The 17663-nt window shown below is 46.3% G+C and overlaps 1 protein-coding gene across 1 annotated transcript in view; it reads right to left on the reverse strand.

Moving 5' to 3' along the window:
* Positions 1-373: 373 nt before the first annotated feature.
* Positions 374-17663, reverse strand: part of LOC121844299 (FERM and PDZ domain-containing protein 1-like) — an 89028-nt gene continuing 71738 nt past the window's right edge. Inside the window, 10 exon segments of the mRNA XM_042314232.1 lie at positions 374-3030; positions 3312-3480; positions 3807-4290; positions 7949-8440; positions 8646-8820; positions 9267-9507; positions 11584-11728; positions 12820-12851; positions 12854-13001; positions 14386-14602. Of these exon segments, the coding sequence (XP_042170166.1) occupies positions 987-3030; positions 3312-3480; positions 3807-4290; positions 7949-8440; positions 8646-8820; positions 9267-9507; positions 11584-11728; positions 12820-12851; positions 12854-13001; positions 14386-14602 (4147 nt within the window). The 3' untranslated portion in view covers positions 374-986.

Below are 17663 nucleotides of genomic sequence, written 5' to 3' on the forward strand. Positions count from 1 at the left end.
CCACTTCATGATTGTGTCCCACTTGTTGTTGATTCTTCACAAAAAAATACAGTTTTATATCTTTATGTTTGAAGCCTGAAATGTGGCAAAAGGTCGCAAAGTTCAAGGGGGCCGAATACTTTCGCAAGGCACTGTAGATCCTCTTTTCTGTAAATACACCCCTCCACATGCCTGTACCTTTCAGCCAACTCTGGAGTGTGTAGCTACATAGATCCTCTTTTCTGTAAACACACCCCTCCACGGTCCTCTTTCTCACACCCCACACCAATACCATACAGAATCAATAATCAAGTGATAACATCACAAATAAATAATACATCAAAACAAATAAATTATGAATGAAAACAAATAAATAATATATCAAAACAAATAAATAATATATCAAAACAAATAAATAATACATCAAAACAAATAAATAATGAATGAAAACAAATAAATAATTGACATTCAAATATAATAATTACTTAAATACTCTATTAACGCAAGCAGGTTGGCTCTGAGTCCGGAGATTGTCATTGCATGAGGCTTCTTGCAGTGTGGTGATGATGCTACATATGTCCAGTTTGTCCCTCGTGTGGTTTCAGCAGTGTACTGTAGGTTATGGTTAAAAAAGCTGAATAGTCATTTGGGACCTGTTATGACATCACTTTTATGTCTTCCAGCGTGTCACATGTTCTCTGTGATGTCACACAGGCACTTTGTGATGTCATAGAGGTTCCTTATTTATGATACCACAGAGGCTCTCCATGATGTCACAGGACACTAGAACCGTCTTGTTTCATCCCGTCTTGTCTCATCTCTCTCCTTTCAATTGTGCTTCCTATTTTTTTTTGTCGCTACGTGGACCTGTTGCAGTTCACACATTCATTCCCCACTCAGCCTGGTGACTGACTGATTGGCTGGCAACCCTGTGTAGTGGGTCTAGAGGTCAGAATTGAAAGGTCAACCGACATGTTGTTATAGGGGTCAGAGATCGTTGGTTCAGTTCAGAGTGCGGTGAGTGTGCGGAACAGCTGTGTGAGGCAGAAGACGGAAGCAGTGAGGGCGGTACACTGCTTGGCAAGGAGCTTGGTGCTGAGGTCATGACAGCTCCGCCTCCCGCTCGCCCTCTCCGCCGCCAGTACAAACTCCCGGTACGTTCTGGCCACGTCCGCCAGCCCCGCCAGTGCCTCGGCATTCCTCCGGTCGCACCGGTCGCACCCAGAGAACCATAGGCACATGCCGGCCATGCCCACCAGGGTCCTGAAGCTGTCGGAGAGGGAGAAGAGCATCTCGTCTGGGGTCTGCCCCACCCGGACCACCTTCTGACAGCCAGCCATCAGCCTCCGGGCCTCCCCGTGGAGAAGACGCTTGTTCTCTGAGAAGTGGGTGGCGCAGGTCTCCCTGGGGTGCCTCCCCCCTCTGCTCCCCATCCTCCCCCCCTGCAGGAGGGTGAGAAGCTCGTCCACGTCGCTCCGGACGGTCTGGAACCCTGCGGGGGGCGGTGGGAAGCGGCGGTGGCGTAGTCGGCTGATATCATCATGGAGACTTGACTGGGACAAGAAGCAGTTGGACGGGGAAAGGAGCGGGGAGAGGAGTGGTGAGAGCTCCATGGAGGAGGAGGGGGGCAGGACGGAGCGAGGGAAGGAGGGAGAGAGGAGGGAGGAGGGAGGGGAGGAGGAGAGGAAAGAGGAGAGAGGAGGAGAGGTCGTGAGAGGGAGGGCCAGCGCAGAGGAAGAGGGTTGGGAGGCGGGAGGAGAACTTGTCCGACAGGAGAACTCGTAAACTGTCAACTCATCGTCGAAGCTGTCACCCCCGCTGAAACAGTTGGTATAAACCAGCGGTGGTGGACACCTGCATGCCTCCAGGGGCGTCTGCACCCCCTCCATGACCGTCTCGCACCCTGACGCCAGCACCGAGCTACACCCAAAGTCAGGCTTGGCCGGCGAATAGGATTCCATGTGGGCCTGGTTGGGCTGGGTCTCACAGGTGGAGGTGAAGACCCCACACCCTGTAGTCAGAGTGTTCAGCAGGCCTGCCTCCTCACCTGGGGGTCTACAGAAGCTATTGCTCCCAAATGGCTGTCCTCTCATGTTAGAACCAGGGAAGCTGAGCCCCGGTCCGTTCAGACTCTGTGTGGTCACCACTAGACTCTGTGTGGTCACCACTAGACTCTGTGTGGTCACCACTAAAGCAGAGGGGCAGGAAGACAACGGAGCAGACATTTTGGGGCCTGAAAAGGGTTCAAGGCAAGGCTCTGGCATGGGTTCTACTCTGATGGGGTGAGGATTAGAAGAAGAGGAATTCAGACTCTCTGTGGTTACCACTAAAGCAGGGGGATAAGAAGACGACAAGGCGGCCATTTTGGAGCGTATGGATAGTGGTTCATGGTCTGGTTTGGGCTCTACGCGTATGGGCACGCGAAAGGAAGGACAGGAAGGTAATGGGGCGGCCATTTTGTGGATAGTGGAGCCTGGGGAGAGTAGTTCAGGGACTGGTTTGGGCTCCAGACAGATAGGTGCTGGAGCCATAGGAGGGGCAGTTACCACTGTAGCAATGGGACAGGTAGGCAACTTGACAACCATTTTGGGATCTGGTTTGGACTCTAGAGAGATGGGTGCTAAAGGGGGAGGAAGGGAGGATCCGTAGACCATCACGACCTTCTCGATCACCTCCTTGACCTCTGAAACCGTCAACCTCGTGATTTCCGCCCCGGCCGTCTCCACAACAACCTCGCCAACCTCCGATTCTGTCAGCGTAACCTCAGAATCATCCGATTCTACCAACGCCACCCCGGAATCTTTCAAATCCTCCCCTGTTGCCACCTTTGTGACATCGTCGTACTTGGTGGTTTCGGTGGTGACCATTACCTCAGTCTTGTTGCTGGTGGTCTCCGGAGAGGGGCTCCTGTTGGGGCTTCCCACCCCAGAGAGGGTGAGGGTTTCCTGGGAGCGAGATAAATATAGGGGCAGGCTCTGGATCTTCCCCGTAATGTGGAGGCCGAGAGGCTTTGCCCGATGATGCCCGGTGAGCAAGGCCGGAGGAGGAAGCCTGTTGTAGGTGATATGGGAGACTCTTTGGGAATGTTAGCCGTAGCTGAGTTGGCATTAGCTGAATTAGCATTAGTCATAGCTAAGTTAGCATTACCTGTAGAATCATTGCTAGTTGTAAGGGAATTAATTATAGCATTATCTATAGCTTCATCATTATTAATTTCTGCTTTCCTTTGGCTTGTCAGGTCTTGGTGACTGATAGCGAGTTTTCTATGGACTTGAGTCAAGCAGTTAATGTCCTTCTCTCCGTCTGAGAGTGTGAAAAGTTTGGGTTGAGACCCCACATTCCCATCCTTGCTATCCCTCTCTGCCCTCTCCGTGTGGGGGATGGAGGGGGCTGGGAAGGGTGGCAGTGGAGAGGTGGGGGGAGGAGGAGCAGAAAGGGGAGTCACGCTCTCCTCACCACCAGCCACGCCTTGTTCACCCCCCGTGTCCCTCCCATACACACCTGGATGGGAGATACTTATTTGGGGTACGAAAGAGGCTTCCTGATCCTCGTCTTTTGTGAGACACAGAGGTCGTCTACTAAATTGGGACCCCCTAACAGAGGGTGGTCCTTCAGAAATGAGTAAGGGCTGTCTCTCCTCTCTGTCGCTTTCCCCCTCCTCCCCCTCCTCCCCCGTTTCCTCCCCCTCTCCCCCTCCTCCTCCTTAATCTCAGTCAGAAACATGTGACATGTGAATGGTCCTGCCCCTGCTTCTCCACCCCCCTCCTCTTCCTCCATCTCTCCCTCCACCTCCTCCCCGTCTCCTCTCTGATCAGGGCTCTCCTTGCCATCTGGTTCTACTCTACAGCGGACAGCCGTGATGGAGAGGGAGGCTGCCGTCACCAGGGCCGTGACCGATTTGGACTCCATCATGTCGGGCTCCGTCTCCATGGACTGCCGCCTGTTCCTGGAGCTCCTATGGAGGTCACCCTTCGGGTTATCAGGCGCCCGTGGATTTCCCTTTGGGTTACCAAGCACACGTGGCTCTCCAGGTCCCCGATGGGACCCCTCTGGGCTGGGCTTGGCGAGGATAGGCTTGGACTCGAGCTGGGACGCCTCACCCTCGGCGTGGCTCAGAGAGGAGATAGTAGGACATGGGTTCTGGCTCTGCTCAGATGGTTCTGGGTCCAGACTCAGCTGCTGGCTTTCGTCTGAGCTCTCTGTCCGGTTCTGTGCCAGGTCCAGATGCTGATCAGGAACATGATCTGGGTTCCAGTTCCGCTCCTGGTTTTGGTCCGGTCCAGGGTAGGAGACTGTTGAGGTGAAGTCGGTCTGCATGAAGGAACGACGTTTCTTCGATCTTTTTCTAGAGAGCCTGGAGAACATGTCTCTCCCTCCTCCTCCTTCGCTGGTCTCTCCCTCTCTACCCTCCTCTCTTTCATGCCTCGTCCCTTCAGCCAGGCTGATTCTGATGTCACTCAGGCTCACAGACTGCTGCGTCATTCCACTCGTCATCTCGGCTGAAAAATCTGGAGAAAAATGACAACTTTATGTGGCGAAAGAAATCAGAACAAACCTTACATAATGAAATGCTTCCCAGGTATGTAGTCACCTCAGATCACCAGGAATTAGATCCTTTCATCCATTTAATTTCATTAATCTCTCTTTATACATCACCAATTAACTAGAGAATACGCACTGTGCTTCTCAAGGTTTATCTAATATGACCAGTTTCAGTTCTTCACGTAAACACTAAAATACTTGTTGACACCATATTGAACCTGGTGCAATACAGTGCATAACCCCACCAACCTGTAACTAACTATTACACCTTACAGTACAGTACCAACCTGTAACTAACTATTACACCTTACAGTACAGTACCAACCTGTAACTAACTATTACACCTTACAGTACAGTAACAACCCTGACATCTGAGAGAACTAACTATTACACCTTACAGTACAGTAACAACCTCTAACTAACTATTACACCTTACAGTACAGTACCAACCTCTAACTAACTATTACACCTTACAGTACAGTACCAACCTGTAACTAACTATTACACCTTACAGTACAGTACCAACCTGTAACTAACTATTACACCTTACAGTACAGTACCAACCTCTGGACATCTAAGAGAGAACTAACTATTACACCTTATAGTACAGTACCAACCTCTGGACATCTAAGAGAGAACTAACTATTACACCTTATAGTACAGTACCAACCTCTGGACATCTAAGAGGGAACTAACTATTATACCTTACAGTACAGTACCAACCCTGACATCTAAGAGAGAACTAACTATTACACCTTATAGTACAGTACCAACCCTGACATCTAAGAGAACTAACTATTACACCTTATAGTACAGTAACAACCCTGACATCTAAGAGAGAACTAACTATTACACCTTACAGTACAGTACCAACCTCTGGACATCTAAGAGAGAACTAACTATTACACCTTACAGTACAGTACCAATCTGTAACCTACTATTACACCTTACAGTACAGTACCAACCTCTGGACATCTAAGAGGGAACTAACTATTACACCTTATAGTACAGTACCAACCTCTGGACATCTAAGAGAGAACTAACTATTACACCTTATAGTACAGTACCAACCTCTGGACATCTAAGAGGGAACTAACTATTATACCTTACAGTACAGGACCAACCTGTAACTAACTATTACACCTTACAGAACAGTAACAACCTCTGGACATCTAAGAGGGAACTAACTATTACACCTTACAGTACAGTACCAACCTCTGGACATCCAAGAGGGAACTAACTATTACACCTTACAGTACAGTAACAACCCTGACATCTAAGAGAGAACTAACTATTACACCTTATAGTACAGTACCAACCTCTGGACATCCAAGAGGGAACTAACTATTACACCTTATAGTACAGTAACAACCCTGACATCTAAGAGAACTAACTATTACACCTTATAGTACAGTACCAACCTCTGGACATCCAAGAGGGAACTAACTATTACACCTTATAGTACAGTAACAACCCTGACATCTAAGAGAGAACTAACTATTACACCTTATAGTACAGTACCAACCTCTGGACATCCAAGAGGGAACTAACTATTACACCTTATAGTACAGTAACAACCCTGACATCTGAGAGAACTAACTATTACACCTTATAGTACAGTAACAACCCTGACATCTGAGAGGGAACTAACTATTACACCTTATAGTACAGTAACAACCCTGACATCTAAGAGAACTAACTATTACACCTTACAGTACAGTACCAACCCTGACATCTAAGAGAGAACTAACTATTACACCTTATAGTACAGTAACAACCCTGACATCTAAGAGAGAACTAACTATTACACCTTATAGTACAGTAACAACCCTGACATCTAAGAGGGAACTAACTATTACACCTTATAGTACAGTACCAACCTCTGGACATCCAAGAGGGAACTAACTATTACACCTTACAGTACAGTAACAACCCTGACATCTAAGAGAGAACTAACTATTACACCTTATAGTACAGTACCAACCTCTGGACATCCAAGAGGGAACTAACTATTACACCTTATAGTACAGTAACAACCCTGACATCTAAGAGAACTAACTATTACACCTTATAGTACAGTAACAACCCTGACATCTAAGAGGGAACTAACTATTACACCTTATAGTACAGTAACAACCCTGACATCTAAGAGAACTAACTATTACACCTTATAGTACAGTAACAACCCTGACATCTAAGAGAGAACTAACTATTACACCTTATAGTACAGTAACAACCCTGACATCTAAGAGAGAACTAACTATTACACCTTATAGTACAGTAACAACCCTGACATCTAAGAGAGAACGAACTATTACACCTTACAGTACAGTAACAACCCTGACATCTGAGAGAACTAACTATTACACCTTATAGTACAGTAACAACCCTGACATCTAAGAGAACTAACTATTACACCTTACAGTACAGTACCAACCTGTAACTAACTATTACACCTTACAGTACAGTAACAACCCTGACATCTGAGGGAACTAACTATTACACCTTACAGTACAGTACCAACCCTGACATCTGAGGGAACTAACTATTACACCTTATAGTACAGTAACAACCCTGACATCTAAGAGAGAACTAACTATTACACCTTATAGTACAGTAACAACCCTGACATCTAAGAGAGAACTAACTATTACACCTTACAGTACAGTAACAACCCTGACATCTGAGAGAACTAACTATTACACCTTATAGTACAGTAACAACCTGTAACTAACTATTACACCTTACAGTACAGTACCAACCTGTAACTAACTATTACACCTTACAGTACAGTACCAACCTGTAACTAACTATTACACCTTATAGTACAGTACCAACCTCTGGACATCCAAGAGGGAACTAACTATTACACCTTATAGTACAGTAACAACCCTGACATCTAAGAGAACTAACTATTACACCTTATAGTACAGTAACAACCCTGACATCTAAGAGAGAACTAACTATTACACCTTATAGTACAGTAACAACCCTGACATCTAAGAGAGAACTAACTATTACACCTTACAGTACAGTAACAACCCTGACATCTGAGAGAACTAACTATTACACCTTATAGTACAGTAACAACCCTGACATCTAAGAGAGAACTAACTATTACACCTTATAGTACAGTACCAACCTCTGGACATCCAAGAGGGAACTAACTATTACACCTTATAGTACAGTAACAACCCTGACATCTAAGAGAACTAACTATTACACCTTATAGTACAGTAACAACCCTGACATCTAAGAGAGAACTAACTATTACACCTTATAGTACAGTAACAACCCTGACATCTAAGAGAGAACTAACTATTACACCTTATAGTACAGTAACAACCCTGACATCTAAGAGGGAACTAACTATTATACCTTACAGTACAGTAACAACCCTGACATCTGAGAGAACTAACTATTATACCTTACAGGACAGTAACAACCCTGACACACCTCTGGACACAGTCCCTGATGTTGGGTTTTCAGGCGAGGCGATCCGATCCCTCGCATCAAAGAATTCCTCGTCAGAACTGCTGTCTCCGAACCCTGGAGGCGGCTGGAGGATGGGCACGGGCTCTAGGGTTAGGAGCGCCCCCTGCTCTTCCTCCTCACCACCACCTTCCTCTTCCTCAGTCTCAGGGTGAGGGTGGGTGAGGCTGTGGGTGCTGTCGGGGGTAACATTAGGGCAGATATTGTAGTAATGCCTCGCGTCGCTCTGCTCGAAGGTAAACACACAGTCCATAAGTGAGGAGGAGGAGGACCGGAGACATCCGGATACAGACAATACCTCCTGTCCAGTTCCTTCATTACTCCTCCTCCTCTCTTCCCTCTTCTCCTCCTCATCCTCATCGTCACTCGCCTCCGGAGGACTGGGGAGGTACTCCAGCATGAGAGAGAGCTCAGCGTAGTTCAGGTTCTCAGAGGGGTCAACCACGGGGGTCACAGGTTCAGAGTTCATAGAGTCAGGGGTCATGGGAGAATGGTGAGAGTTGACCCAAGCTCCGTTGACCGATCTCCTCCCTCTTTCCCCCTCCTCTGTACTCTCCTCCTCCCCCTCCTCTCCACTCTCCTCCCCCTCCTCTGCACTCTCCTTCTACCCCTCCTCTCCACTCTCCTCCTACATCTCCTCTCCACTCTCCTGCCACTCCTTGGGGTGAGGATGCACCCTCTCGTGGGTGAGGCTGGGGATGAGGGGGCTCCACTGTGAGGCGGAAGGGAGGGTGAGGGTGAGGGAGGGAGGAAGAGCAGGCGATCAGGTCATCTTCCTCCAGAGCATCCAGGGAGTCACTGGAGATGCTGGTTATGAAACGAGAATCAGTACGACACGAGTCTGATGCCTCCTCTGATACGGACCGGTGCTCTTCTGTCATAGCTCCCCGAACCTCCCCTCCTCCTCTCTCCTCCACTCCTTTCCTCTCCCCCCTCCTCCTCTCTCCTCCTCTCCTTTCCTCTCCACTCCTCCTTTCTCCTCCTCTCCTTTCCTCTCCCCTCCTCTTCTCTCCTCCTCTCCTTTCCTCTCCCCCCCTCCTCCTCTCTCCTCCTCTCCTTTCCTCTCCTTTCCTTCTCTTTCCTTCTTTGCGCTCTCGTCCTCTCTTTCTCTGTCGTCTTCCTGCATTGCTCCGTTCTCTGCTCCTCGTTGTTTCCCAGAGTTCACCTCTCCTCCTGCTTCAGTGTCTTTCTCTCTCTGGTCCCCAACTCCCCCACCTTCTCCTCAATTCTCTCCTCCTTTTTTGTTTTTTCTCAGTGGAGACATAGTTCCGTATTTCATATTTTTCTCTTGTTCTGCTTCTCCCTTCTCATTCTTTTTCCTCTCCTCTCTCTCCTTCCTCTCTTTCCTCTCCTCTTTCCTCTCCTCCATAATCCGGCGTAGACCGACCGGGTCTGATGTGGTTCGCTTGTTGTTATGGGATACAAGGGAGATGAGAGTGTCCATGTCCATGTCGGAGGAATCGTCCGAGTCACTGCCACCCCGCGACACATAACCTATAGACACACACACACCATGACAACATGAAACCTGGAACACATAACCTATAGACACACACACAACATGACAACATGAAACCTGGAACACATAACCTATAGACACACACACACCACGACAACATGAAACCTGGAACACATAACCTATAGACACACACACACCACGACAACATGAAACCTGGAACACATAACCTATAGACACACACACACCACGACAACATGAAACCTGGAACACATAACCTATAGACACACACACACCATGACAACATGAAACCTGGAACACATAACCTATAGACACACACACACAACATGACAACATGAAACCTGGAACACATAACCTATAGACACACCATGACAACATGAAACCTGGAACACATAACCTATAGACACACACACACCATGACAACATGAAACCTGGAACACATAACCTATAGACACACCATGACAACATGAAACCTGGAACACATAACATCACTTCCACAACTTCCAAAACAACCTAGTTCACTGTCTTCCACAACAACCTAGTTCTACTGTCTGACACAGATACAACCTAGTTCTACTGTCTGACACAGATACAACCTAGTTCTACTGTCTGACACAGATACAACCTAGTTCTACTGTCTGACACAGACACAACCTAGTTCTACTGTCTGACACACAGATACAACCTAGTTCTACTGTCTGACACACAGATACAACCTAGTTCTACTGTCTGACACACAGAAACAACCTAGTTCTACTGTCTGACACACAGACACAACCTAGTTCTACTGTCTGACACACAGATACAACCTAGTTCTACTGTCTGACACACAGACACAACCTAGTTCTACTGTCTGACACACAGAAACAACCTAGTTCTACTGTCTGACACAGATCTACTGTCTGACACACAGAAACAACCTAGTTCTACTGTCTGACACACAGAAACAACCTAGTTCTACTGTCTGACACACAGACACAACCTAGTTCTACTGTCTGACACAGATCTACTGTCTGACACACAGATACAACCTAGTTCTACTGTCTAACACACAGATACAACCTAGTTCTACTGTCTAACACACAGATACAACCTAGTTCTACTGTCTGACACAGATCTACTGTCTGACACACAGATACAACCTAGTTCTACTGTCTGACACACAGATACAACCTAGTTCTACTGTCTGACACACAGACACAACCTAGTTCTACTGTCTGACACACAGATACAATCTAGTTCTACTGTCTGTCACACAGACACAACCTCGTTCTACTATCTGACACACATACACAACCTAGTTCTACTGTCTGACACACAGATACAACCTAGTTCTACTGTCTAACACACAGATACAACTAGTTCTATCTATCTAATTGTTTAAACATTCTATACTGATATCCTTACAGTGGCAGACGTCAACTCAACAATTGAAAATCTTTATTGAAAATACATGGCACTTTTCAATTCCCTAATTGACTGAAAGGACCCTGTCCCTGTTGTGAATAGCCTGGTAGTGGGGTTGTGAATAGCCTGGTAGTGGGGTTGTGAATAGCCTGGTAGTGGGGTTGTGAATAGCCTGGTAGTGGGGTTGTGAATAGCCTGGTAGTGGGGTTGTGAATAGCCTGGTAGTGGGGTTGTGAATAGCCTGGTAGTGGGGTTGTGAATAGCCTGGTAGTGGGGTTGTGAATAGCCTGGTAGTGAGGTTGTGAATAGCCTGGTAGTGGGGTGGTGAATAGCCTGGTAGTGGGGTGGTGAATAGCCTGGTAGTGGGGTGGTGAATAGCCTGGTAGTGGGGTGGTGAATAGCCTGGTAGTGGGGTTGTGAATAGCCTGGTAGTGGGGTTGTGAATAGCCTGGTAGTGGGGTTGTGAATAGCCTGGTAGTGGGGTTGTGCATAGCCTGGTAGTGGGGTTGTGAATAGCCTGGTAGTGGGGTTGTGAATAGCCTCGTAGTGGTAGCCTGGTAGTGGGGTGGTATCGCATCTTCCTCAGCAGAGACTTGGTGTGTGTGTGTGTGTGTGTGTGTGTGTGTGTGTGTGTGTGTGTGTGTGTGTGTGTGTGTGTGTGTGTGTGTGTGTGTGTGGTAGCATACCCTCCTCGGCAGACACGCGGTGCTGCTTGCCGTCCTGTGTCCAGGGGAAGATGATGAGGCTGGGGTCCACTAGGGCACGACAGTACCCTGCCACCAGACAGGACAGTTCCTTAGCTGCTACTGACTCCAACAACAGGGTGATCGGCTGGGGAGAGGAGGAGAGGATCAAGGAAGAGGAGAGGAGGAGGAGAGGAGAGGAGGAGGAGAGGAGAGGAGGAGAGGCACAGGGAAGAGGAGAGGAGGAGGAGGAGGAGAGGAGGAGGAGAGGAGGAGGAGGAGGAGAGGAGGAGGAGGAGGAGGAGGAGGAGAGGAGAGGAGGAGAGGAGGAGAGGAGGAGGAGGAGAGGAGGAGGAGAGGAGGAGAGGAACAAGGAAGAGGAGAGGAGGAGGAGGAGAGGAGGAGGAGAGGAGGAGGAGAGGCACAAGGAAGAGGAGAGGAGGAGGAGAGGAGAGGAGGAGGAGAGGAGAGGAGGAGAGGCACAAGGAAGAGGAGAAGAGGAGGAGAGGAGAGGAGGAGGAGAGAGGAGAGGAGGAGGAGAGGAGAGGAGGAGAGGAACAAGGAAGAGGAGAGGAACAAGGAAGAAGAGAGGAGGAGGAGAGGAGAGAGAGGAGAGGAGAGGAGAGGAGAGGAGAGGAGAGGAGAGGAGAGGAGAGGAGAGGAGAGGAGAGGGAGAGGAGAGGAGGAGAGGCACAAGGAAGAAGAGAGGAGGAGGAGGAGAGAGGAGAGGAGGAGGAGAGGAGAGGAGGAGAGGCACAAGGAAGAAGAGAGGAGGAGGAGAGGAGAGGAGGAGGAGAGGAGAGGAGGAGAGGAACAAGGAAGAAGAGAGGAGGAGAGAGGAGGAGAGGAGAAAAGGAGGGGGAAGAAAGAGAGGAGGAGAGGAGGGAGGGAGGGAGGTAGAAGAGTGAGAGGAGGAGAGTGGGAGGGGAGTAGAGGAGAGCAGGTGATGGGAGAGAAGACGAGGCTTCAGTGATAAAAACACGTCTTTCAGTAGTAGGAAAGTAGCTTTTGGGGAAATTGGCTTTGTGGCGTGTGACTGTGCCTGTGTGTGTCTGCTAGTCCGTGCATGCATGTCTGTGTGTGTGTGTGTGTGTGCGTGTGTGTGTCTGTGTGTGTGTGTGTGTGTGTGTGTGTGTGTGTGTGTGTGTGTGTGTGTGCGCGCGTGTGTGTCTGTGTGTGCGTGTGTGTCTGTGTGTGTGTGTCTGCTAGTCCGTGCATGTCTGTGTTTGTGTATCATACCTTGATGTCCTGTAGATATATCTTGACCAGACGACGCGGTCAGACTCTGGTAGCAGCTCTATGCGTGTGATACTGCTGAACTCTGTGAGGGTGGTCATAATGCTCAGTTTGTGGTTCACCACCTGACTGATACCGTACCGCGACCCCACCAACAGGGTCACCATCGACTCTCTGTCCTGGAGCTATGGAGAGAGAGAGAGAGAGAGAGAGAGAGAGAGAGAGAGAGAGAGAGAGACAGAGAGAGAGACAGAGAGAGAGAGAGAGAGAGACAGAGAGACAGAGAGAAAGAGAGACAGAGACACAGAGAGACAGAGAGAGAGAGAGAGACAGAGAGACAGAGAGACAGAGAGACAGAGACAGAGAGACAGAGAGAGAGAGAGAGAGAGAGAGAGAATTAAGTTCTCATAAAGAGTTGAGGTCAGTTGAGCGTTTTTCTCACCTAGATCTGTGGATAAGGGAGGTGCATCATGGGAGTACTGAAGATCCAGGTTCTGTGGCCACCTAATTCCCACCCCTACAACCAGCACTTCCCAACTCAAGGTGTAACTTTGGCCTGAAAACTTGGCACTCCCTGGCCGCACCACCAGGGGGTGCCAAAATAGAATAATTAATAGCTCTGTCATCCCCACTGAAACCCATCATATCCTGTCAGTAGACAGAGATGAATAGAGAGAGAGAGACACCATGACAGGATACGTTGACAGAGATAAATATCAATAGAGATGAATACATCATGCAAGCACTGACAAAGAGAAATAGAGAGATAATATAATCCTTCACATTGGTGCTGAGGGACTACCATCATGATATAGACAGAGATAACTAGAGATAGATAGAGCTCATCTCTCTTCTACCATCATAATATAGACAGAGATAACTAGACAGAGGTAATCTCTCCACTACCATCATGGTAGAGATACAGAGATAACTAGATAGAGGTAATCTCTCCCCTACCATCATGGTAGAGATACAGAGATAACTAGATAGAGGTAATCTCTCTCCTACCATCATGGTAGAGATACAGAGATAACTAGACAGAGGTAATCTCTCTCCTACCATCATGGTAGAGATACAGAGATAACTAGATAGAGGTAATCTCTCTCCTACCATTATGGCAGAGATACAGAGATAACTAGATAGAGGTAATCTCTCCACTACCATCATGGTAGAGATACAGAGATAACTAGATAGAGGTAATCTCTCTCCTACCATCATGGTAAAGATACAGAGATAACTAGATAGAGGTAATCTCTCTCTTACCATTATGGCAGAGATACAGAGATAACTAGATAGAGGTAATCTCTCTCCTACCATCATGGTAGAGATACAGAGATAACTAGATAGAGGTAATCTCTCCACTACCATCATGGTAGAGATACAGAGATAACTAGATAGAGGTAATCTCTCTCCTACCATCATGGTAAAGATACAGAGATAACTAGATAGAGGTAATCTCTCTCCTACCATCATGGTAGAGATACAGAGATAACTAGATAGAGGTAATCTCTCCACTACCATCATGGTAGAGATACAGAGATAACTAGATAGAGGTAATCTCTCTCCTACCATCATGGTGGCGCTGAAGGACTTCCCGCCGAAGGACTTGAGGTCACACAGCTCCTCCAGGTAGTTAATCTTCGCCTGATTGGCCGACAGCACCTTCTGCTTTGGCTCCTGTGATTGGCTCTTCTTCATGTGATAGCCAATGGCCTTTCTCAGATCCTTTTCCCTCATGTTCCTCAGGAGGGTTGAAGAGATAAAGTTCTCAATGCCCCAACTCTTCCTGGAGAGAGGAAAGAGGGACTATGATCAGCTGTTCTGTTCTAATAGAGGGACTATGATCAGCTGTTCTGTTCTAATAGAGGGACTATGATCAGCTGTTCTGTTCTAATAGAGGGACTATGATCAGCTGTTCTGTTCTAATAGAGGGACTATGATCAGCTGTTCTGTTCTAATAGAGGGACTATGATCAGCTGTTCTGTTCTAATAGAGGGACTATGATCAGCTGTTCTGTTCTAATAGAGGGACTATGATCAGCTGTTCTGTTCTAATAGAGGGACTATGATCAGCTGTTCTGTTCTAATAGAGGGACTATGATCAGCTGTTCTGTTCTAATAGAGGGACTATGATCAGCTGTTCTGTTCTAATAGAGGGACTATGATCAGCTGTTCTGTTCTAATAGAGGGACTATGATCAGCTGTTCTGTTCTAATAGAGGGACTATGATCAGCTGTTCTGTTCTAATAGAGGGACTATGATCAGCTGTTCTGTTCTAATAGAGGGACTATGATCAGCTGTTCTGTTCTAATAGAGGGACTATGATCAGCTGTAATGTTCTGTTCTAATAGAGGGAATATGATCAGCTGAACTGTTCTGTTCTGTTCTAATAGAGGGACTATGATCAGCTGTTCTGTTCTAATAGAGGGACTATGATCAGCTGAACTGTTCTGTTCTAATAGAGGGACTATGATCAGCTGTAATGTTCTGTTCTAATAGAGGGAATATGATCAGCTGTAATGTTCTGTTCTAATAGAGGGAATATGATCAGCTGTAATGTTCTGCTCTAATAGAGGGACTATGATCAGCTGTAATGTTCTGTTCTAATAGAGGGAATATGATCAGCTGTTCTGTTCTAATATAGGGACTATGATCAGCTGTTCTGTTCTAATAGAGGGAATATGATCAGCTGTAATGTTCTGTTCTAATAGAGGGAATATGATCTGCTGTTCTGTTCTAATAGAGGGACTATGATCAGCTGTAATGTTCTGCTCTAATAGAGGGAATATGATCAGCTGTAATGATCTGTTCTAATAGAGGGAATATGATCAGCTGTTCTGTTCTAATAGAGGGAATATGATCAGCTGTTCTGTTCTAATAGAGGGACTATGATCAGCTGTTCTGTTCTAATAGAGGGACTATGATCAGCTGTTCTGTTCTAATAGAGGGACTATGATCAGCTGTTCTGTTCCAATAGAGGGAATATGATCAGCTGTTCTGTTCTAATGGAGGGACTATGATCAGCTGTTCTGTTCTAATAGAGGGACTATGATCAGCTGTTCTGTTCTAATAGAGGGACTATGATCAGCTGTTCTGTTCTAATAGAGGGACTATGATCAGCTGAACTGTTCTGTTCTAATAGAGGGACTATGATCAGCTGTAATGTTCTGTTCTAATAGAGGGAATATGATCAGCTGTAATGTTCTGTTCTAATAGAGGGACTATGATCAGCTGTAATGTTCTGTTCTAATAGAGGGAATATGATCAGCTGTAATGTTCTGTTCTAATAGAGGGAATATGATCAGCTGTTCTGTTCTTATAGAGGGAATATGATCAGCTGTTCTGTTCTAATAGAGGGACTATGATCAGCTGTAATGTTCTGTTCTGTTCTAATAGAGGGACTATGATCAGCTGTAATGTTCTGCTCTAATAGAGGGACTATGATCAGCTGTTCTGTTCTAATAGAGGGACTATGATCAGCTCAGCTGTTCTGTTCTAATAGAGGGACTATGATCAGCTGAACTGTTCTGTTCTAATAGAGGGACTATGATCAGCTGTTCTGTTCTAATAGAGGACTGTTCTGTTCTAACTATGATCAGCTGTAATGTTCTGTTCTAGAGGGAATATGATCAGCTGAACTGTTCTGTTCTAATAGAGGGTTCTAATAGAGGGAATATGATCAGCTGTAATGTTCTGTTCTAATAGAGGGAATATGATCAGCTGTAATGTTCTGCTCTAATAGAGGGACTATGATCAGCTGTAATGTTCTGTTCTAATAGAGGGAATATGATCAGCTGAACTGTTCTGTTCTAATAGAGGGACTATGATCAGCTGAACTGTTCTGTTCTAATAGAGGGAATATGATCAGCTGAACTGTTCTGTTCTAATAGAGGGACTATGATCAGCTGTTCTGTTCTAATAGAGGGACTATGATCAGCTGTTCTGTTCTAATAGAGGGACTATGATCAGCTGATCTGTTCTGTTCTAATATAGGGAATATGATCAGCTGTTCTGTTCTAATAGAGGGACTATGATCAGCTGTTCTGTTCTAATAGAGGGACTATGATCAGCTGTTCTGTTCTAATAGAGGGACTATGATCAGCTGAACTGTTCTGTTCTAATAGAGGGAATATGATCAGCTGTTCTGTTCTAATAGAGGGACTATGATCAGCTGTTCTGTTCTAATAGAGGGACTATGATCAGCTGTTCTGTTCTAATAGAGGGACTATGATCAGCTGTTCTGTTCTAATAGAGGGAATATGATCAGCTATGATCAGCTGTTCTGTTCTAATAGAGGGAATATGATCAGCTGTTCTGTTCTAATAGAGGACTATGATCAGCTGTTCTGTTCTAATAGAGGGAATATGATCAGCTGTTCTGTTCTGCTCTAATAGAGGGAATATGATCAGCTGTTCTGTTCTAATAGAGGGACTATGATCAGCTGTTCTGTTCTAATAGAGGGAATATGATCAGCTGTAATGTTCTGTTCTAATAGAGGGAATATGATCAGCTGTAATGTTCTGTTCAAATAGAGGGAATATGATCAGCTGTAATGTTCTGTTCTACTAGAGGGACTATGATCAGCTGTAATGTTCTGTTCTAATAGAGGGACTATGATCAGCTGAACTGTTCTGTTCTAATAGAGGGACTATGATCAGCTGTAATGTTCTGTTCTGTTCTAATAGAGGGACTATGATCAGCTGTTCTGTTCTAATAGAGGGAATATGATCAGCTGTAATGTTCTGTTCTAATAGAGGGAATATGATCAGCTGTAATGTTCTGTTCTAATAGAGGGACTATGATCAGCTGTAATGTTCTGTTCTAATAGAGGGAATATGATCAGCTGTA

This window comes from Oncorhynchus tshawytscha, unplaced genomic scaffold, assembly GCF_018296145.1.
Source record: "Oncorhynchus tshawytscha isolate Ot180627B unplaced genomic scaffold, Otsh_v2.0 Un_contig_397_pilon_pilon, whole genome shotgun sequence".
NCBI classification, from domain to species: Eukaryota; Metazoa; Chordata; class Actinopteri; order Salmoniformes; family Salmonidae; genus Oncorhynchus; species Oncorhynchus tshawytscha.